This window comes from Drosophila innubila (assembly GCF_004354385.1).
Source record: "Drosophila innubila isolate TH190305 chromosome 3R unlocalized genomic scaffold, UK_Dinn_1.0 2_E_3R, whole genome shotgun sequence".
Classification (NCBI taxonomy): Eukaryota; Metazoa; Arthropoda; class Insecta; order Diptera; family Drosophilidae; genus Drosophila; species Drosophila innubila.
Window position 1 is genome coordinate 6,064,782 of NW_022995380.1, and position 22,488 is coordinate 6,087,269.

At 43.7% G+C, this 22,488-nt stretch overlaps 1 protein-coding gene across 1 annotated transcript in view; it reads left to right on the forward strand.

Moving 5' to 3' along the window:
• LOC117790908 (dynein heavy chain 10, axonemal-like) overlaps positions 1–22,488 on the forward strand; it is a 31,149-nt gene that overhangs the window by 5,180 nt on the left and 3,481 nt on the right. Inside the window, exons 9-39 of the mRNA XM_034630520.1 lie at positions 209–1,097; positions 1,158–1,319; positions 1,381–1,572; positions 1,656–1,947; positions 2,013–2,171; positions 3,092–3,244; positions 3,635–3,853; positions 3,915–4,049; positions 5,351–5,772; positions 5,826–6,021; positions 6,993–7,226; positions 7,665–7,770; positions 8,169–8,289; positions 8,559–9,303; positions 9,357–9,884; positions 10,520–10,678; positions 11,591–11,701; positions 12,293–13,126; positions 13,182–13,274; positions 13,352–13,512; positions 13,617–13,941; positions 15,190–15,378; positions 15,437–16,097; positions 16,164–16,302; positions 16,363–16,727; positions 16,778–19,083; positions 19,536–19,607; positions 20,329–20,797; positions 20,856–20,998; positions 21,241–21,571; positions 21,634–21,765. Of these exons, the coding sequence (XP_034486411.1) occupies positions 209–1,097; positions 1,158–1,319; positions 1,381–1,572; positions 1,656–1,947; positions 2,013–2,171; positions 3,092–3,244; positions 3,635–3,853; positions 3,915–4,049; positions 5,351–5,772; positions 5,826–6,021; positions 6,993–7,226; positions 7,665–7,770; positions 8,169–8,289; positions 8,559–9,303; positions 9,357–9,884; positions 10,520–10,678; positions 11,591–11,701; positions 12,293–13,126; positions 13,182–13,274; positions 13,352–13,512; positions 13,617–13,941; positions 15,190–15,378; positions 15,437–16,097; positions 16,164–16,302; positions 16,363–16,727; positions 16,778–19,083; positions 19,536–19,607; positions 20,329–20,797; positions 20,856–20,998; positions 21,241–21,571; positions 21,634–21,765 (11,043 nt within the window). The remainder of the gene's footprint in view (positions 1–208; positions 1,098–1,157; positions 1,320–1,380; positions 1,573–1,655; positions 1,948–2,012; positions 2,172–3,091; positions 3,245–3,634; positions 3,854–3,914; positions 4,050–5,350; positions 5,773–5,825; positions 6,022–6,992; positions 7,227–7,664; positions 7,771–8,168; positions 8,290–8,558; positions 9,304–9,356; positions 9,885–10,519; positions 10,679–11,590; positions 11,702–12,292; positions 13,127–13,181; positions 13,275–13,351; positions 13,513–13,616; positions 13,942–15,189; positions 15,379–15,436; positions 16,098–16,163; positions 16,303–16,362; positions 16,728–16,777; positions 19,084–19,535; positions 19,608–20,328; positions 20,798–20,855; positions 20,999–21,240; positions 21,572–21,633; positions 21,766–22,488) is intronic.

Genomic DNA, 22,488 nt, shown 5'->3' on the forward strand with positions numbered 1-22,488 from the left:
TTTGAATAAAACTTGAAAACAATGCAAGAAAAATAATATTTTCAATAAAAGCACGCGTATATTTTGTTATTCCAATTGCGTTTTAAAAACTCGATATTTGCAACTCGATCTACTATTGTACTATACTATTGTATAGTATAGATACTATTGTATCTACCAAATTGTAATCATTGTTTAATTTATGTTTTTCCCATTATTTTTTTTTAAGTGCTATGCCGCGCGAGCTCACAGAAAAAACTGCCGATTTGGAAAGAAATTGTCGGCGACAAAGTGCTGATCGAATACGACACGAACTTCGTGGTTAATTTAAATCGTGAGGTTTTCGATACGATGTTTGAGGGACAACTCTTTGAGCATTTGGGATTCACCTTGCCCACTGTGCTGCGTACGGCGATTATGAAAAAGGAGCATCTTTTCAAGGACTACGAAAAGCTCTCGGAGGTCATTAATCGATACAATGGGATTATTGGCAATTTGTCAATGTCGGAGGTGGTATTCCTCCGTGAACATATCTATGACACGGAACTGTTCATACAGATGGGCGTGGCTCGCTACACCTGGATATCATTTAACATTGGCAAATTTTGTGACCAGATCAACTCGCAACTACGCAAACTGACCTCGATTGTATCGCAGATCAACTTTATACGCTTGGACTTACGTAATCGGATTGAGCAGATCAGAGGCTATAATTTGTTCAATTTGGACGACGAAATAGAAAAGCGAATGGAGTCTGTTATGCCTGTTTCACAGACGCAGAGCATCAATGAATCCGTCAAATCCTCGGCCGCGCGCACATTTAAGTCCACCACGGGAGAGAATATCACCATTTTGCAGGCCCCAGAGGAGCGCGATGAGCAGAAGAAGCAGGAGGAGTTCGCTTGCGGCACTGGAGTCTATGAATGCCAGGGTTACTTTGAACTTTTGGAGGCATCGCGTAATCGCAAAGCCGCGCAAATGAAACAACTTTATGATTCTTTGGGACCTGTGCTTATCAAGCTGGAAAGTCTTGTCCTGGGTACATTTACGGGCAGATCGGAAAAGATGCGTAACTACTATGAGTTTTGGGAGGAGGAGACATACAAATGCATTATCGAGTAGGTGTACTCTTACGTAAACAATTAAATACTTGTCTTACGCTATACATATTTCCACAGCATGACCTATGAGAATCTTAAATGTTATATCAACCGTCTGCTGTCGACCGAACCCATGTTTGAAGTCAGTGCTGTCCTGTTGATGTCTGAAATCGTACTGGAGCCTTCGTCAAATGAACTACAGAACGTAATGGTGACAGCAGCCAAGGATTTTGTGACACGGTAAGGTGATAATTAAATATAGTATGTACAAATGATAAAATTATTTCTTGACCACCCGTAGCTTGAAATTGTTTACCCGTTGGATGAGCGGCACTTGCCTCAACTGTCCACTAATTGATGCAGGTGCTCAATGGAAATATAATTACACTTTCTACGAAGATGTAGTGAACATTAAAGACGTTGTCAATCTCATCGTCCACATTCACGAATTGGCTTCAAAAATTGTAACGGAAGCCAAAGCTTTTGTTGTGCAGTGAGTAGAAATACAAATTCAAATCATTTGGCTTGAGTTTGTATACATTAAAATATATGTATGCCTGCATTTCATATTATCAGATTCCGCAAGTACTTCAATCTGTGGGCCTTCGAGAAGGATGTAATATGCCAGAAGTTTGTCGAGCGCCAAGTGACGCTGGTCGAAATCGATGAGAAATTTACATTTTACTCGACCATTGTGACCACTCTGCAGCAAATGCGCAAATATCACACAGTCCGATGTGTACGCATTAATTTAAGCCCATTGCTGGAGAGCATCATACAACATGCCAAGGAATGGTGCACCATATTGGGCGAGGAACTGTTGAGGTTTGTCAACGACAACATGAGGTCCATGCGTAATGAAATCAAAGTGAGTAGCCACAAACTTTAAAGCATCAATTTCTGATATCATCTTGAATACTTTACTTCTAACAGACGCTGAGCCAGAATCTTAATAAAACCACACGTGAACTGGAGGACTTTAAGCTGGTCATGCAAACAATTGCGACCATTCAATCGACAACGTTGACAAATGAGCAGAAGATACATGAAATGCAGGAGACATTCACAGTGCTAAGTGAACATAAAATAATGGTAAGCAATTCTGTATAGACACGCAACTCTCTCTCTGTTTCTCTCGATGGCGTCCGCGAATCTTTGTAAAGTTATTTATTCAAGTTATTTGTGTTAAGCAGCTCCTTATTTACTAGTTTAATCAAATTTGCAGCTAAGAGAGTTGCTCAAGTTCGCGTTGCCCGATTCGGTGGTTATTTTTGTATTCAAATGAGCAGTTTTAGATAAAAATCCCCTAAAGCCATCGCGGTCTGCAGCTCTGCACTGTTTACATATGCATATTTGGTGCCCACTGAGCGTCATTTGGAAATGGATTTTAGTATTTCGGGAGAGGGCCAACACTGAAATGGTTACATAAATTCAGCGACAGCCGAGGATGCTTCTCCATTTTGGCCACCCGGTGAGCGTGATGAGTGTGTGTGTGTGTGTGTGTGTGTGGGTGTGCTGGGATGCACGGCTTTGTGCTCAACATTTTTGGGTTCGTTCATTTATTGATGGGATTTCGTTGTGGCTGCGGCGCTTAGTCTGCTCTGGCCATCGTCTGGCCAGACAAACGGAATTAACTTGCATTTTATATAAATTAATGAATGAATGCACACATTCATACACACATTCATGCACACATTCATACACACAACGCAATAACTGCAAAAGCAACATCAAAATTTATGCAACGGCGACCAATTGCGGCGGTGGCCCTGAAAGCTGTGCTATAGTTTTTTATTTAATCCTTTTTCCGGCTGTGGGTGAGCGAAAGACAGCGAGAGAGAGAGAGCGAAAGAGAGAAAGGGAATAGATGGCACTTGGCTGCTCGTTAGCTGAATTCGGCACTATTCATGATTATTATTTGCACTCAGCAATAATTGAGGGACATTGCTTAATTTTTATGTGAATGCGTTTTATTTTCATTTCTTTATTTCTCTCCTTCTTTTATTTTGCAGTTCTCATACGAGGACATGCTGATGGCCCATCATCTGGAGAAGCGCTGGAAGCGTCTATTTCTGTCGGCTCTGTATCGCTCGGAGAAGCTACAACCAATTAAGCAAAAATTTGCCGACTTGACTTCCGGGGAAATCGAAGTATTCTGGACTGATGTAAGTTGACGAGCCGATGACGATAACGTTTAGTTGGAAAGGGCAACTTGTTAGGGAGCTAACTATTTCCATTTCCCTGGCAGTGCTTTGCATTTCCGCAATTTTGCGTTTTCTGCAATTCTGTTTTGTTTCCCTCTATTATTATTTCCTTTCAATGGCATTTTAATTGGATTTTTCCGCGCGCTCAACCATTATTGTCAATTGTTGGCGGCAACGGCGTCGTCAGCGTAAAATGAATTAACTTGAAGTGTTTATTATTTGAATTAAGGCATGACGGGGGTCGTGGGCGTGGCAGAGGGGTTCCTGCACAAAGCGCAACAATCAAATGCTGCCACTTTACGAGTACACAGTACTAACTTTGCTTTGTCGTCCCATTCTCATTCTTCACAGCTGGAGGATTTCATCAAGGACTGGGATGAGAACGGGCCGGGCTCTGTTGGTGCGGAGCTGGAGCGCGGAGTACGCTTAATGGATCCGTATAGTCATAAAATTGCAGAGCGAGAGCTAAGACGCCAAGAGCTGGCCAATGCTGAGCGTCTGTTTGATATGCCAATGGTCGATTATAACGAGTTCGCCCGAGTCCAAGCCGAGTTCGAGGGATTACAGCAAGTACTATAATAACTCATATAATTTATATTCCAAAGATGTGGTTAAACAAATTGCTTTCCAGATCTACAAACTGTACAGATCACAAAAGAATGGCCGTGAAGTCTGGGCCAAAACCTTGTGGGTCGATTTGGATCCCACTTTCCTAACCGAGGGCGTTGAGAGCTATCTGAAAGAATTCCGAAAAATGCCCAAAGCGGTAAGTCGCGTCCCCGAAGGCATTCATGATAAAAACTTTCGTCTAATTGGCAAAGTTTTCGGGCTGTTTGCATTTTCATAAAATTACAGAGGCGGAAAAACAATAACACAGCCAAATACTTTATAGCTCTGCAGTAAGCGTTGATGTAAAGTCAAGTTTTATACCCTATTGACATACTTCTCATGGGGTATGTCAAGCGAAATCGAAAAAAGAATTAACTACCAGGCGGGATTTCATCTTAATCTATTTCAACACTTGGCCATAAGGCATATCTAAGAGTCGAATTCCCAAAACTTTCTCTGTCGCCATAGTTTCTCCTTTGCTTTTGCAGCAACAAGAAAAGTGAAATTTGGCCTAACAGCGATGAAATTTTGCACCTAAACTGATTATGACAAATTGATTTATTTACTTCACTAACAAGTTTTTGAGGAATTTCTCTGGCCAAGCGAAAAGTTTGTCGCGCCAAAAACTTTTGTCCATCCAAATGAAGCGAGTTGCTGTTTGGCCGGCAAGTGGTGTAGAGGGGCGGGACAATTTCTACTTATATAGGGGTATTCGTAGTCATATCTGTGAATGGTGATTGCATGCATAGATTAGCATGCAAACTATTTCATTAGTTTATCATTAATATAAATAGCGCAGTGTGCAGGCAAATTTGAATATAATCAGTCGACATGCACACATTTTAATGTAGTTTTTATCATGCATAATTTTGGATGTCAGTTCTCAGTGCGCCGGTCGTAGTACTCGTATAAACCAAGTCGGAAGCTGTTGCATAATCAGCGTCCCAAAATGCAAATCAATTTGTTCAATATTGAAAATAATTAAAATGCCAGCGGGTGTCGATCGACGACAGCATTGTCCACCATTGTACTCTCTCTCTCTCTCTCTGTCTCCCCTCACATATCCCGATTTGCTGACAACTTTGTGTACCATTCTGTTGTTGTCTCTGTTGGTATTTAATTTATGCCTGCACAGCGACGCGCCTGCCATGCATTTTCCATGTGCAAACAAACGGAGCAGGCAGAGCACGTGCCAATGTAAACAGAGTGCGCTTTTGGGCCAACACTATACCATGTAGTGCATAACTACATACAACATGGCCCACTATCGGACTAACTGAAGCCACAGGAAGGCGTTTCCGTCATAATTCAATGCGGCTGAAACCACAGGGTGCAGCACGCAGTGACCGCACTATTGTTTCAACTGATTTGACATCGCTAACTAACCGTTTACCCACTCCATTCCACACCCACACACACACACCCACACCCACTTCCATGCAACTCGACTGTTAACAGGTGCGCACATTGCCCACTGGCGTGCAACTCGAGATTCACATGAAACAGTTCAAGGCCACCGTGCCACTGATGGTTAGCCTCAAGAACGAGGCACTGCGAGAGCGTCATTGGCATCAGCTGATGGAGAAGACGGGACAGTACTTTGATATGTCGCCAGCGAGGTTTACGCTAGAGAATATGTTTGCCATGCAGTTGCACAAGTATCAGGACATTGCCGAGCAGATCCTCACAAATGCCATCAAGGAGCTGCAAATTGAGCGTGGCGTACGCGCTGTTGAGGAAACCTGGGGAGGCATGACCTTCAAGGTTGTCAAGCACTTCAAGGGCATGGAAGATCGTGGCTGGATATTGGGACCAGTAGATGAAATAACTCAGGTGCTGGAGGATAATGCCATGAGCCTGCAATCAATGGGTGCGAGTCAGTAAGTAGTTTAACAGCTCATCAAAACTGTGACTTATAGAATGTCCTTTGCAGATTTATTGGCCCCTTTCTGGAAACAGTTAACAGATGGGAACGCGCTCTAGCAATGATCTCTGAGATCATTGACGAGTGGCTTGTTGTGCAGCGCAAGTGGCTTTACTTGGAGGGCATCTTCATTGGCGGCGACATACGCACCCAGCTGCCGGAGGAGGCGCGAAAATTTGACGACATTGACAAGTCGTATCGCAGGGTAAGAGATGAAAGAGGAAAGTGGGATATTTGCTTATATTGGTAGTCGGGCAGGCCACTGTCACAGCCAAAATATCTACTCAATTTATTTGAGTTGATTTAATGTGCGCCGACAATATGGCGACGCCTTACTTAACGGTAAACATAATACGCATGCAAACGACCACATTGCGTATACGTAATTGTGTTGCCTCACAAATACGAGCATGATTACAACGACAACAACACATTGCCGGCAAGCATCATACATACATCATATATTACACATACGCACCGTCAGCCTGTACAGTATTTACCCAAAGTCAAACGCTTTCACCTTCTGTGTGTAGACAGTCGTGCCTGTGTTTGTGGTGTGTATGTGTGTATGTGTGTGTGTTTGCTCATGTGTAGATTTGTTTTTGTGTTAGGCGCTTAACTTCACTTAACCTTGCTCACCACTTGCTTCGTTTGCTTTACGTTTCATTTGCAACATTTGCCGCCATATTTGATGCCATTTATGAAATGATTTATTATTTTGATTTGCTCTCGACATTCGGATTATGTGTATACACTACCAATAGTTTTACAGGCTATATTTTTCCTTTTACTTTGATTATCTCATGAAATTTACAGCTTTGACATAATTCAAGTGATATTTTTAACAACTTTATACTTAGTTACATTCAGTTTTAAATTATTGATGTGGTCCGAAAAGGGTAAAGCTATACTCGTATTGAAACAAATGATCTCTTTTCCATGTTATTTTTCATAAGAAACTTTTTGACTACTTTCTTTAGATAAGCTTTGGTTATTTAATAGTTCCTAGTAGTAAGGGTATTCGAAGATGTCGTTAGCAAGTCAGTATTTATATTTTGCCATTTGTATTATATTTGATGGTATTTTGCTCCATTTATTGTTGTTGTTCTTACTGTGCTCATTGCTTTTCATAATAATTCAGTGTTGTAACTGGCGCTTGTTCGCTTTCCATTGCAGATCATGGTCGATTGTGCCAAAAATCCGTTAGTGGTGCCATTTTGTGCAGTGCCGGGACGTTTATTGGATATACAAAGTCTGGGGATTGGCTTGGAAAATTGTCAGAAGTCGTTAAACGAATATTTGGACTCGAAACGTCGCATTTTCCCGCGCTTCTATTTCATATCCACCGATGAGTTGCTCTCGATTTTGGGCAGCAGTGAGCCATCTGCAGTGCAGAACCACATCATTAAGGTGGGTTGAAGTTCCTACGGGCGTGTACTGAGTGTGAGTAAGTATATGAGTGAATGGGTGAATGGCAGTAGGGGAGTATGAGAGTATGGGTGTGACAACAACAGATTTGCTAAACTGCTAGCAACATTATTTTTATGTATGACTGGGCGTGTATATGTATAAGTATATATATATATGTGTGTGTGTGTGTCTGAGTATAAGAGCACGAGAGTCTTGCCATAAAAGTTAATGTCACTGTTTATGCGTTCTGGCCACTGTCCAGGGCGGAAATTACACAATTTTTGCAACACATGCACCATGCCCAGAAAGGACGAGAAAGAGAATGAGAATGGGAATGAGAATGAGAGTTTTCGGTGGTAAATTTTTATGAATTTATTTGGCTTATAAATAAAAATGTTTTTGCGCATTGATTTCACAATTTTCATTCCACATCCGCAGATGTACGACAATGTCAAGTCTCTGCGTCTGGTCAAGGAGGGAAGCCACACACTTGTTACCGCCATGATATCCAGCGAGGGCGAGGTTATGGAGTTTCGTAATATCTGTAAGTACAGGCCCTCCGCACCTTGCCCCTCTGACCAGCACCGCTTCATTGCCCAACAATCCCTACGCACTGATTGCCAATTTTAAAATTGAACTTTTTTATGGTTCTCGGCTCTCTGGTCTCTCTGGCTGGCTGACCAATTTCTTTTAATTAATTTGATGCCAGTCGGCGTTGCCGTTGCCACCCTCCGCAATCCCCTGCTGGAGATGATTGCGCATTCAGTTGATGTTGTTATTGTTTTTTTGTTACTGAAGCTGTAGCTTTCGTTGTTTTTGTTGTTGATGATGATGTTGTTGTAATTTTGGTACTTTGAGTTTTATTGTTTTTGTATACACTTATTGATATTGGCGACTGGGGTTTATTTATGTGGTTATTGTCTTTTGTTACCAAACGGACAGTACGGGCCCAGGGTCGAGTCGAGCATTGGATGAACGATGTGCTGGATGAAATGCGTCGCGCAAATCGCTACATAACCAAGACCTGCGTCTACGACTTTGGCACCGATCTGGTAATTTCAAGGTAAGTGAATACCATAAAAAACATATATACGAGTATGTATGTATATATAAATATATCTTATGGGGGAGTGACTCCGGAAAGGACTCTGCTTCCGCCTTTTATGGCCAGCGATTTACATTGAGAAACTGAGCTTGCGGCTGTATAATTTTGTCATTTGACGCGATTTATTATTTTTTTTTTTTTTTTGTATAAGCCGGGAAGCATGTCTCGGCATATTTATGACCAATTGTATTAAATTGACAGTCATTGGGCACTTTCGATTTCCACAGGCCGGACTGGTTAATGAACTACCAGGGCATGGTCGGGCTGGCGGCAAGTCAAGTCTGGTGGACGGCCGAGGTGGAGGAGGCATTCGACCAGGCCCAGAATCATGGTAACATGCGTGCCATGAAGGATTTCCTAAACAAGAGCAACTATCAAATAGAGGAGCTGGTGCTGAAGGTGCGCTCCAATCTCTCACGGAATGATCGACTGAAGTTCAAGGCAATCTGCACCATTGATGTCCATGCTCGGGACATTATCGATAACTTTGTGAGGGACAATGTACTCGACTCCAGCGAGTTCAGCTGGGAAAGTCAGCTGCGCTTCTATTGGGTCAAATTCTATGACAACCTCCATGTCATTCAATGCTCGGGCAGCTTCGACTATGGCTATGAGTACATGGGCCTAAATGGACGTTTGGTCATCACTCCACTGACTGATCGTATTTATCTGACCATCACCCAGGCGTTGCTAATGAATCTGGGTGGCGCCCCAGCCGGACCAGCGGGAACAGGTAAGACCGAAACGGTCAAGGATCTGGCCAAGGCAATGGGCTTGCTCTGCATGGTCACCAACTGTGGTGAGGGAATGGACTTCAGGGCTGTAGGCACGATCCTGTCCGGCTTGGTGCAGTGTGGCGCCTGGGGATGCTTCGATGAGTTCAATCGCATTGATATATCTGTGCTCAGTGTCATCTCCACTCAGCTGCAAACCATTCGCAATGGATTAATTCGCAAACTGAAGCGTTTTGTGGTGCGTACAAATACTTTATATCAAAAATATAGCTATAAATCAGGTCTATACAGTTTGAAGGCGTTGAGATCAGTCTGGATCCAAAGGTTGGCGTCTTTGTCACCATGAATCCTGGCTACGCTGGACGCACCGAGTTGCCCGAGTCGGTGAAGGCCTTGTTCCGGCCTGTCACCTGCATTAAGCCCGATCTGGAGCTTATCTGCCTCATCTCGCTGTTCTCTGATGGTTTCCTAACGGCCAAGGTGCTGGCCAAGAAGATGACGGTGCTGTATGCTCTGGCCCAGGAGCAGCTTTCCAAGCAGTGCCATTACGATTGGGGATTACGCTCCCTCAACTCCGTGCTGAGAATGGCGGGCGTGATGAAGCGTCAGTCGGATGATCTGCCCGAGGCAGTTGTCTTGATGCGAGTGCTCCGTGACATGAACTTTCCCAAATTCATATTTGAAGATGTGCCTCTGTTCTTGGGTCTTATTAAAGATCTGTTTCCGGGCATCGATTGTCCACGCATCGGTTATCCAGACTTTAATGCGGCTGTGCGTCATGTCCTTGTCAACGATGGATACATCCTGCTGCCCGATCAGGTGTGTGTTTTTACTTTTCGTTGTTCTTCTCGTTGTTGTTGTCGTTGTTGTCGTTGTGGCTTTTGTTTTTGTCAGTTGTGTACTTGTGCACAGTCATGACACTGCTGACAAGCAAAAAGCAGCAGCGGACAGAGCCAAATTTAAAGAAGTAGTTGTCCTGGCTGCAGTCCCGTTGTCATCCCTGACACTTTGACACTTTGTAAATTGCGCTTTGTCGCATAATCGCAAATGGCGGAAATGTTACGAAGCATTTTACAGAACTGACTTACTGAGTGGGCCACACTTTTTCCCAGTAGAAGTCAGCAGCCTGCCTACATCTAATTTTAACTTTGCTCCTTTCAACTGACAATTTTCACTAATACAATTTTCTCTGTTTTGTGCTCCACCTTCGTTGGTCACCTTGGACACCTTTGCCAACACTTTTGCCATTTTCATCAAACAAAATGTTGCACAAATGACACAAATGTCACACACAATGTCAACTGCTGGCCAACTGATGTCATTGCGTCTGCCCCTCCTGCCCATCTTACCCGCTATTGACCGCCCGCTGACGACATCATTTATGACAACTAAATCCCAACAACGGCAACGCCTTCACCTTTGCCTTTACCTTTACATTCTGGCCCCAACAACAGGAAGACAAAGTGGTGCAAATGTACGAGACCATGATGACCCGACACTCGACCATGCTTGTGGGTCCAACAGGTGGTGGCAAAACTGTCGTCATAAATGCTCTGATCAAAGCGCAAACCCACATGAGCTTGCCCACCAAGTGCACTGTGCTTAACCCCAAGGTAAGTGGTCCGGCATTTTTCCCCCTCTTTTCCCTTCCGCTTCCTCCATTCACACAAATTGCTTTGTCTTCCTTGGCAATTCGCACATTGCTCTGGCAATGGGAATAACAACTTAGTTATCAATCTAACGTCTTACACAACATATTTTTATAGTCAGGGGTTATTTTAATAAGTAAATACTCAGATTTCCGATCTTTTATAATCTATTCAGTCTTAACCAGGCGGCGTCTCTTCAAAAAGTGACGCTTGCTCCATTTGAGCTAACTCTTATTCACGCCAGAGGGCGCTTCTTAGTAATCGATAAATGATTAATTATATTTACAGTGCGATAAATATAATTAATAAATAGCACTATTTAGAATATAATACAGTCTTACATACTACTTATGACTACGTGTGCTAAATATTACTACATTTTATTAATTTATTAGGTCTAAGATATTTTGAAATACTTATTTTTGCTTAACATTCCGCAGAAATTTTTCTCAGGCTATTCTTGTATTCAGTTGAATAACTTAGTAAACGTGTAGAGCATTCAGAATGCGTTGCAGTCCAGTTAATTGTTTCAATTTCTTTCTCTGTTTTTATGTCAAGTTCGCCCATTATAGGAAAGGGAACTTGTTAGCAGTGTTACGTCCCTGGCGATTTTGTTCTCCTTTCATGCAGCATTTCCCTTTTTCACATTTGTTGTTGGCGTTTTGCTCTTAGCCAGGTTATAAGTGCATGTGAAATTGTTCAATTTCAATGGAAACTACATATTAATAGGAAAAAGGAAAGGGAAGTCAAGTAAAGTTAAATGCGGACATTGAATAGGTTAATAAGAGGCTTTCAAGTACAATATTGAAACTCTATAAATTTTGCACTAAATCTAAAAGTTAAGTTCAACGTTCTTTTAATATTAATATATGACAGGCATGCTCAGTCATTGAGTTGTATGGATATTTGGATATGGAAACTCGAGATTGGATCGATGGTTTATTTTCAAATATATTCCGTGAAATGAATAGGCCATTAGAGCGTGAGGTAAGTAGAGCAATATTCTCAGCAACCTCACGGATTCTGACGAGCTATAGGCAGGTTCTGTCACATGTCGCGACGCGTCGCTGGCGCTATAGTTATCCCATTTGAATTGAAGTGCAGCAGCAGCTAATCCGCACACACTCACACACACACACACACACACACACACACACACAAGCCGTGTCAGTGTCAATTCAGACGCCGGCTGCTGTTACTGCCGCGAGTTGGAGAGTGTGTGGCTGGGTTGTGGTGCTGTTTCTATATAAGGTATGTGGTGGGTGTGCATCATTCATGCGGAAATCTCGCCATTCGCTAATAAATCCCATTGCACAACCTGCGGTTCACAGAGCGGCAATGGCTAAACAAACTGTTCCAACTGTTACGCCTGCCAACTCTCTTTCAGTTACTCTGCCAGTTGACATTGCAAGGTAATCTCTGTCTCTGGCGCCAGTGACAGTGACAGTGTCGTCGCCATCGCCATCTCCATCGCCATCGCCAGCATTCGCATCAGATGCAGTCAGAATCCGCGGGCATTGAATAACACACTCAGGCTAATGCAATCTAACACTGTCGTACACAATTCTGGGCAAACAGGAGCGACGCTATGCCTGCTTTGATGGTGACGTCGATGCACTATGGATTGAGAACATGAACTCTGTTATGGATGACAACAAGTTGCTGACATTAGCGAATGGCGAGCGCATACGACTCGAGAACTATTGTGCTCTTCTCTTTGAGGTCGGTAATTTGTATTATGCCTCGCCAGCAACCGTATCCCGTGCCGGCATGGTCTATGTGGATCCTAAGAATCTCCGTTACAGTCCATACTGGCAGCGTTGGGTGTTGACTCGGCCGGAGTCGCAACGGGAGATGCTCAATGATTTCTTTGAAAAGATAATCACAAATGCCATAGCGTTCATATTAGAGGGCTTAGATGGTACCACACAAGGCAATCCCCTTAAAATGGTCATCATGCAAACGGATCTGAATATGGTGACACAATTCTGCAATCTCTACGATGCTCTGTTGCCCACATATGGTCCACCCGACAATAAGAACACGGATGAGCCTGTCCTGAAGGTCTACAACACGGATAGCTTGGAGTGCTGCTTTCTGCAAGCCGTTTATGGATCCCTGGGCGCCTGTTTGCTAGAAAAGCATCAGGTCATATTCGATGAGTATATGAAACGGATTGCAGGCTTTCCTCTAGTTCAGGACACGCGTGAGTCACCAGCTTCGGGTGGACAATTTCCACAGGGAAAGCCTACACTCTACGACTATTTCTGGGACATCAACGAGAACTGTTGGTTGGCTTGGGAGTGGGTTGTCAAGCCTTATACCCATGACCCGGATGTGAAATTCAGCGAGATTCTCGTACCCACTGTCGACAATACGCGCACCAATCGGCTACTATCCCTCATGAGCGAAGTAAGTTGAAATGTGACCTCCAGTTTAGCATTTTAATTTTGTCTTGTCGTTGCAGATCAAACGACCCGTCCTTCTTGTTGGTGAGGCTGGCACATCAAAGACTGCAACCATCATGCAATATTTGCGTAATCTCAATCCCACTGTCAATGTAATTGAAAAATGTTTGGGGCCAATGTGAAGATAAGCGCTAATATTGATTCCTTAAACCTCTTACTACCCTTTTAGATCATACTCAATATAAATTTCTCATCAAGAACTTCATCACTGGATGTGCAGCGAACGTTGGAGGCTGCGGTCGAGAAACGCACCAAGGATACGTACGGGCCACCGATGGGAAAGAAAATTGCCTGCTTTATTGATGACATGAACATGCCGCAGGTGGATGAGTGAGTATTGCGTATTCTCATGCATGAGAGACTGCCAGGAACACACTGATAGACTGTCAGTCAACTTTCACCTCTCCCTCTCTCTTTTTGTAAACAACAATCAGTTATGGCACACAACAGCCCATTGCCCTGTTGAAGCTGTTCTTTGAGCGGGGCGGCATGTTTGACCGTGACAAGGATCTCAACTGGAAGAAGTTTAAGGATATGACATTCTATGCTGCCATGGGCACTGCAGGCGGTGGTCGCAATGAAGTCGATCCACGTTTTATCAGCATGTTCTCCACCTACAACATCGTTTTTCCCAACGACGAGTCTCTCATTCAAATCTATTCATCCATCTTTAAGGGTCATCTCAATTATACCAAATTCCAACAGCGATTCATGATGATTGCCGACATTATTGTCGTTATGACACTCAAGTTATTCAAGGTTTGTAACTCGATACGAGCATTTTCTATCATATTATTATTCTTGCAAAAGTTTTTCACGATGAGAAACTTTTTGTCGGAAAAAAAGAAATTTATCGCGTTGTAAATGCCGCTTTAAAATCTCTCACAAATTTTTTGAAATTCGATTTACATATGCAAATAACGTCAATTTTTCATAATCTGCTTTGCTGCCTCGTCGCCATACAATGGAAATTATTCAATGGTCTGTAATGCACTAGGACGAACGTCGTTCCATCCCGTACGTCCCGTTCGTCCTATTCCTACTCCTCAAGCTGCTGCTCCATTGCCTTTTCGAGGACGAGTCTCGGAGAAGGGGACGGAGAAGGAGAAGGAGTTGGGGTATGAGTGCCCTTGCCGTTGCTGTTGCCATTTGCTGTTTGGCCTTTTATACAATGGTCACCCGTTTCGACTGCTGCCTAGTTGACTGTGTCTATGTCTGTCCCGGTGCTCCGCCTATCTCAACCAGCACATCTTTCTCTGTCTCTCGGCAGGAGCAAAATTTGATTATATTCAAGTATTGAACTGCAGATGGCCTTCTGTGTGCGTCAAGCAGCAAGAGGCGTGGCACTCTCTAGAATGCAGAAGCATTAGTTTATGGTGCTTTTAACAATTGTTGACACTAAAATATTATCGCATTTCATTGCGTGCAGATAAAAATGCATTTGTCGCCACAATTGCCACAACCAACTAGTGCAGAGACAACTTCTCTCAATAACCAAAAAATGAGAAGAAAAAAATAGAAAATTGAAAATAGAAAATAGAGAAAAAATGATTTACTTCCACCTGCAGTGGCTGGGAGCGAAGAATGCCTTGGCCTGTCGAGTTCGTATGTCTTCTTTACACACTCGACGCGCCAGGCAAAAGATATTAATGTCTCACGAAATGGAATAAAATGAATTATTTGAATAGAATTGCCGTTGCTCTGCTCGGCTCTGCTCTGTTTGGCTCTGAGGCGACTGCAACTCGATAATGGCTGTAAATTCAACAAGAAACCGTCCGCCTTCTCACCTCAACTCGACATACCTCGCCTATCCACTTTTCAGCTTCCTTTCAAGGAGCTTGCTCAACATTTGAATGCATATTGCCAGTAGTCGAGATAAAATTGATTTGTGTAGTGCTTTGTCGGCCAGTGAATGGGGCGTGGCTTTTGCCATTTCCATTTCCACTTCCACTTCCACTTCCATGCCCAACTTTTTGCTCTAATTACTGCATGTGTGTGTGTTCGCAGTTGGTCATTGTGGATCTGCCGCCGACACCTTCGAAGTTCCATTACATTTTCAATCTGAAGGATCTGTCGCGTATCTTTGCGGGCATGCTCTTGATTCTGCCGGACAACTACAAGGATCTACGTGAGTTCATCCGTGTGTGGCGCAATGAATTCACCCGAATTATATGCGATCGTCTAATTTCACAGACGGTAAGTCACATTGTTCACTTAGTTCAATTACATTTCCAATCGTAGCTTGATTTTAAAGGACATTAAAAATGTGAATCGCTACCTGGAAGTAGAGGTGGCGGAACGTTTTCCACCTCAATTTGAAGAAGAGCATGGTTTCATCGACTTGGAGGCGGCAGCTGCAGAAGCTCAGGCCCGATTGCTATATGAGGCCTATGGTGACGACGCAGCCGCTGCTGGAAACGAGGAGGAAGGCGAAGAGGAAGAGGATGAGCTGGAGGGTCCCGAAACAGTGCTATCGCTTAAAGACTATGTGCTTCGTGATCCTTTAGTTTTTGGCGATTTCCGCAATTTTACCAACGAATCGGAGCCGCGTAATTATGAGGATCTTGTAGATTACAATGCGGTCTACCATTTATTCACCGAAATCCTGGACGAGTATTGTGAACGTAAACAAAAAATGACCCTAGTGCTTTTTGAAGATTGTTTAGAGCATCTAACGAGGGTGCATCGAACACTTCGCATGAATCGTGGTCATGTCTTGCTCATCGGAGTCGGCGGTTGTGGCAAGAAGTGTGTTACTCGCCTCGCATCCTTCGCTGCTGAGTGTGAGGTATTCGAGATCACCATATCTCGCGGCTACAATGAGACCTCCTTCCGCGAGGACCTCAAGGTATTGTACAACATAGCTGGAGTTAAGCGCAAGAAGGTTGTCTTTTTGTTTACAGCCGCACAGGTGGGTATCTAAATCTCTTATTTAATACAGCTGAAGGGTAAAGTTTACACGTTTCATGGATTGCAGATAGCCGAGGAGGGATTCTTGGAGCTGATCAACAACATTCTGACAGTGGGACAAGTGCCTGCGTTATTTGCAGATGAGGATAAAGATGGCATCGTCAATCAAGTGCGTAAATTTGCCGAAGAGGAAGGCTTATCTGCTTCCAAGTGAGTTCTTGCGTCTTTGCTGTCTATTTCCCATCTTATTATATCAATCATTCGCTTTAGGGACTCTGTTTGGGGGTACTTCCTGCGCACCTGTGCTGAGAATCTTCACGTTGTTCTGTGCATGTCACCCGCTGGAGATGCTCTGCGCAATCGCTGCCGCAGTTTTCCTGGTCTTATTGGCAGCACATACATTGATTGGGTATTCCCTTGGCCAAAGCAGGCTCTTTATGCCGTCGCCAAACTCTTCCTGACTGAGCACGCCATGATCCCAGCTCTGCATCGTGAGGCAATCATCGAGCATGTGGTCCATGTGCACATGACAATTCAGGACTACTCAAGGGAATATCAGGCCAAACTTAGACGCAGCAATTTTGTGACTCCCAAGCATTACTTGGACTACATCAACACATATCTCGGATTGCTGGGTAAGTTCTATTGCACTTTAAGCGTTAGTGAATAATGACTTTGCTCGCAGAGGAGAAGCACAAACATATAACCCAGCAGAGGGAACGACTTGGCGAGGGCATCAAGAAAATCGAAGAGGCTTCGGTGCAAATTGATGAACTGCGTATCATAGTGACAGAGCAAAAGAAAAACGTGGCTGTTGCATCGGAGGAGTGCGAGGCAATGTTGGTTACCATTGAGTCATCCACACTAAAGGCAAACACCAAGAAGGCTGAAGCATCGGAGAAATCTGTGGAGGTTGAAATCAAAGGCAAACAAATCGCTATTGAAAAGGAGGAGGCTGAAGAGATTCTGGCCGATGCCATGCCAGCCTTGGAGGAAGCTCGACGTGCACTTTCCGAGCTAGAAAAGGCACAGATTACTGAAATCCGTTCCTTTGCCACGCCCCCTGCCGCTGTGCAGGTTGTTTGCGAGTGCGTGGCCATATTGAAGGGCATCAAGGAAATCAGTTGGAAGAGCGCCAAAGGAATGATGAGCGATGTGAATTTCCTCAAGAGTTTAATGGAAATGGACTGCGAGGCGCTCACACAAAAGCAAATCACGTCCTGTCGCAATCACATGAAAACTCAGAACTTGGATGACATGGGAAAGATCTCGATAGCTGGCGCTGGTCTCTTAAAGTTCGTCAAAGCCGTACTCGGATTCTTTGACGTCTACAAGGAGGTCAAGCCCAAGAAGGAACGTCTGGATTTCTTGGTCGAAGAGCAGGAAGTTCAAATTAAACTGCTGAGTCATTTGAATTCTGAGATCCAAAAGTTGGAAGAGAAGTTGGATCAGCTCAATCAGGACTATGCCGTGTCCATGAGGCAAATGAGAGCCTTGACCGAGATGATGCAACAGGCTGAACGACGTTTGATTGCCTCCGATAAATTGATAAGCGGCTTAACCTCCGAGCTAATTCGATGGAGCAAGGAGATGGCCAGCTTGGGCCAACAGCTGATCGACAGCGTTGGGCTTTGCCTAATCAGTGCTTCGTTTTTGGCCTACACCGGCGCCTTCACTTGGGAGTTCCGCAAGGCAATGGTCTTCGATGACTGGCTGGAGGATATTATCGCTCTGGGAATTCCAGTCAAGCTGCCCTTCAAGATTGATGTCAGCTTGACCAACGATGTGGAGATCTCGCAGTGGTCCAATGAGGGCCTGCCTCCCGATGAGCTCTCCCTGCAGAATGGTATTCTCACCATGCGCGCTTCCCGCTTTCCCCTCTGCATAGATCCACAGCTGCAGGCTCTGATGTGGATACGTAAGAAGGAATATAGGAATAATCTGAAGGTGCTGTCCTTTAGCGACGCGGACTTCCTTAAGCAGCTGGAAATGGCGATAATGTATGGATTGCCAGTCCTATTCGAAGATGTGGATGACTATATAGATCCAGTAATTGATGATGTCCTACAGAAGAACATTCGTGTGCAAGGCGGTCGCAAGTTTACCATGTTGGGCGATAAGGAAGTCGACTGGGATCACAAATTTCGACTTTATTTAACGACAAAGTTCTCGAATCCCAAGTTCGATCCGGCTGTTTATGCCAAGGCCTTGGTTATCAACTACACAGTTACCCAGACGGGTCTGGAGGATCAGCTGCTCAGCGTTGTCGTCGGCACAGAGCGTCCCGATCTGGAGCAGCAACGCGAATCCTTGATAGCACAGACCAGCGAGAACAAACAGTTACTCCAGCAGCTGGAGGATTCACTACTGCGCGAGTTGGCTACTTCAACGGGCAACATGCTGGACAACGTCGAGCTGATAGAGACGCTGGAAAATACCAAGTCGAAGGCTGGCCTCGTCATGGAGCAGCTCAAGCTGGCAAGTGACACTGCTGCCGACATCGAAATCCTGCGTAACGGATATCGAGGAGCGGCCAAGAGAGGCGCCGTCCTCTTCTTTGCCCTCGCGGACATGGCCACCGTCAACAGCATGTATCAGTATGCCTTGGCAGCGTATCTGGAACTCTTTGTCTACTCCCTGCGCAAAGCCGTGCCGGACACGGTGTTGGCCAAGCGACTGAACAACATCATTAAGACGTTAACTGAGAATGTCTACAGTTATGGCTGCACGGGAATCTTTGAGCGTCACAAGCTACTCTTCTCCTTCCAGATAGCCACAAAGCTGGCCCAACGAGAAGGGGTGTTATCCCAACAGGAAATCGACTTTTTCATCAAGGGCAGCATCGCGTTGACGAAGAGCGAACGATCCAATCCCACCAAATGGTTGCCGGAGAAAAGCTGGGAGGATCTGCTGAAGCTGGCTTTGGACTTTCCCGACTCGTTTGGCACTTTGCCTGATCACTTCAGCCGTTTCTTGGATGAGTGGAAAGAGGTAAGTTACAGTAGAGACTCTCTAAAGCGAACTTCTGTCTAACGATACGCATCTGTTACTTAAAAGAAGTTTCATATTTAAATCCAAGCAAAAAAAACTTTGGAATTCCCATTAACGATTGTTAGTGATTTAAGCGATGTTCATATTTTCTAAAACTTTCGCTTTTTATCTGCTTTCTTTTCGGTTCTTTTGGTGCATCATCTTTATGTCAACGTCAACGTCAACGTCAACTTGGATGCCGTTATCAAACTGCTGCTGTTGCTGCTGGTTCTGTGACAACGCCATAAAATGCATCACAACAACAATGATAACACTAACAACAACAACAATTTTGACTACGGTATGGTCGCTGAAAACTGTTCTTGACTGGCATGTGGCATTCACTTGGCTTCCGTTGCTCGACGCTCATTTTGTTTGCACTTATCGGGAAATGCCCATGGTGGGTTGTTCAGTGGTTCGACTTGGAGAATCCCGAAGAGGTGGAATGCCCGGGCAGCTATAACGTCAATTGCAATGCATTCCAGGCAAGTGCCATGCTAGGGCTGGCGACAGACACGGACCCGGAGTCAGAGTCAGAGCCGAGGGCTGCTGTGTACTTTCGCTTTGCATGCTTTCAGCTTCAAGTGGCTTGGGCCTGGTCCGAGTGCGAGTGCGAGTCCGAGTGCTTGGTCCTTGCCAGAGGCTGCCGTTGCCATCGAGCGTTATTGGATTTCGTACTTTATGCTCGTTTCTAGTGGATTATTATGTACAAGCCGAGTACACACCCACACACACCCTCACACTCGCACACAATATCACATAGACTCAGTCTGGCCGTTTAGTTTTACTCGACTTTTGCTACGTCCTGCAACTTTGGCGAACATTTTCTGCTCAAGTTATTAGCAGCCTGTTTTTGTCAGCCAGCATTGAATGTGTGTGCGGCTGTGTGTTTGTGTGTGTGTGTGTGATGGTGTGTGCATTACCATATTTTATCAATTTTCCAAGCCATTAGATGAGCGGCAATTTACGCCCACAGTTCCACAGTTTCACTTGAAACCAGCGGCAAGCTCAACCTAAAGCGAGCCCAATTTGCACTTGAGTTGAGCTAGAAACCACAGAAAACGATGGCAACAGCAACAATACAAGTGCTGGCAAGGACCAACAACTATTGTTGAGTCAAGTTGATGAGAGCCGTCAGCAGCCTCGATTGTCATTGTGTTATAATAATGTCTAAAGCCGAATCCATTTCTCATTCTTGCACCACAGAAATTGTTGTTCCTTCGCTGTTTCCGTGTGGATCGAATTTTCCGTTGCATAAATCAATACATTGTCGAGACAATGGATGAATTCTTCATTATGCCACCCGTTGTGAGCTTCTCGGGAATTTATGAGCAAACAACTTCCTCGATTCCCGTTTGCTTTATCCTCAGCGCCGGCTCAGATCCCACCAATGATCTGATTAAGCTTGCTGATATTATCATGGGAGGCATGTCCAATTTCTGTCACATTTCGTTGGGCCAGGGGCAGGAAAAGACCGCCCTGAGTATGCTGGAAACTGCCCTTAGACAGGGTCAATGGTTGATGCTGCAGAATGGTCATTTGCTGGTCAAATTTGTACGCGAATTGGAAAAGTATTTGGATAAAATTGAAAATCCCCATCCAGACTTTAGATTGTGGATTACCACTGATCCAACGCCGTCCTTCCCAATTGGCATACTTCAAAAGTCCTTAAAGGGTAAGTGATGTCATTAACTAATGCTTTTAAGTAAAAACTAGTATCTTTTCCTACTTAGTGGTTACTGAGCCACCCAATGGCTTGAAGCTGAATCTTCGCTCGACATATTTCAAGGTGCGGCAGGATCGTCTGGAAGCGTGCTCACATCGCGCCTATCGTTCCTTAATCTATGTCCTTGCCTTCTTCCATGCGGTTGTGCAAGTAAGTGCCTTAAAGGATAACTAACATCCAAATTTGTAGCTACAGTTAATGTCCTGACACAGCTGTTCCAGCAATGCACTTCTTTATTTATTAATTCGCTCGCTTTTAGCTGAAAGCATTCTGGACACAACTGTTCCAAAGTTGGCCAATTGATGGAGCAGATATTGCACTTAGTTCAATAAATTGTTATTGATAGCACAATCATTGTTTCCTCAATTAATCCATCCTTTTCCACTCCCCAGGAGCGTCGCAAATACGATAAACTTGGCTGGAACATAGCATACGATTTCAACGATACGGACTTTGAGGTTTGCAATGAAATTCTGCGCAACTATTTGAGTCGCTGCGCCGAGGACAAGATACCCTGGAACAGTCTCAAATATCTTATTGGTGAGGTTATGTATGGTGGTCGAGTGATCGACGATTTCGATAGACGTATTACCAACTGCTACATGAATGAATATATGGGAGATTTCCTGTTCGATGCCTTCCAATCGTTCCACTTCTACGAGGACGAGAACGTCGACTATTGCCTGCCCGACGAGGAGATCATTTTAAAGGAGGACTACGTAGGTGAGTCAGATGGACACATGATGCGACAAAAGCTCTTTACATACGTAATGCATTGACAACAGCTCACATTGACAAACTGCCGCTGGTCAATAAGCCGGATGTATTTGGTCTGCATCCAAACGCGGAAATCGGTTATTACACAATGGCTGCGCGCAACATTTGGAACAGTCTGATTGAGTTGCAGCCACAAACTGGTAAGTTCCTGGCCAAAAGCTTGCACAACAAATTGAGTACATCGATTTTATAGTACATAACAACTAATGCACATAATAGTACTTAAGAATAATTACAAAGATAATAATAATATTCATCATTTGCTTTAATATTCATATAATTTATCAATTTTCAATTAAATTATTTTGTTATAATTTTGGTATTATCTCTAGATATCTATCCTTAATCGTTTACATTTATAATCTGCATTAAAAATCAATACTCTCTGCAATTAAAAAAAAAATTCATTTTTCCAGACAACTTTTAATGATTTTTAGAACAACTTTACAGTAAAGTGACACTGGAATATTTAAGACATGTAAATAATTAAATTATTGAAAATTGTAGACATTATAGTTTAATTTTTTATCGAATCACGCACATTTCATTATTCTTCCAAAGTCATATCAAAAGTACATTCTCGCATTTATGTGCTACACATGTATCTTTATCCGATAAAGTGTTTGACAGTTCGGTTAAAATCCGGAAACCATTACTAGTAAATGGTTTAATTTACATGCAGCGTGTGCCAATTGTCAGCCGTTTATTACATTTTATCTTGTTGATTTTCATTGCCCTTGCATTTTTGGCATGTTAAATTTTTTATTTAATTTAATTAATTAGTTGCGGTTTTGCAATTAACTTTATTGCATGCGCCATTATAGCCGGCATACAAAAGCAGGGCATTCATTAAATATTAAAAT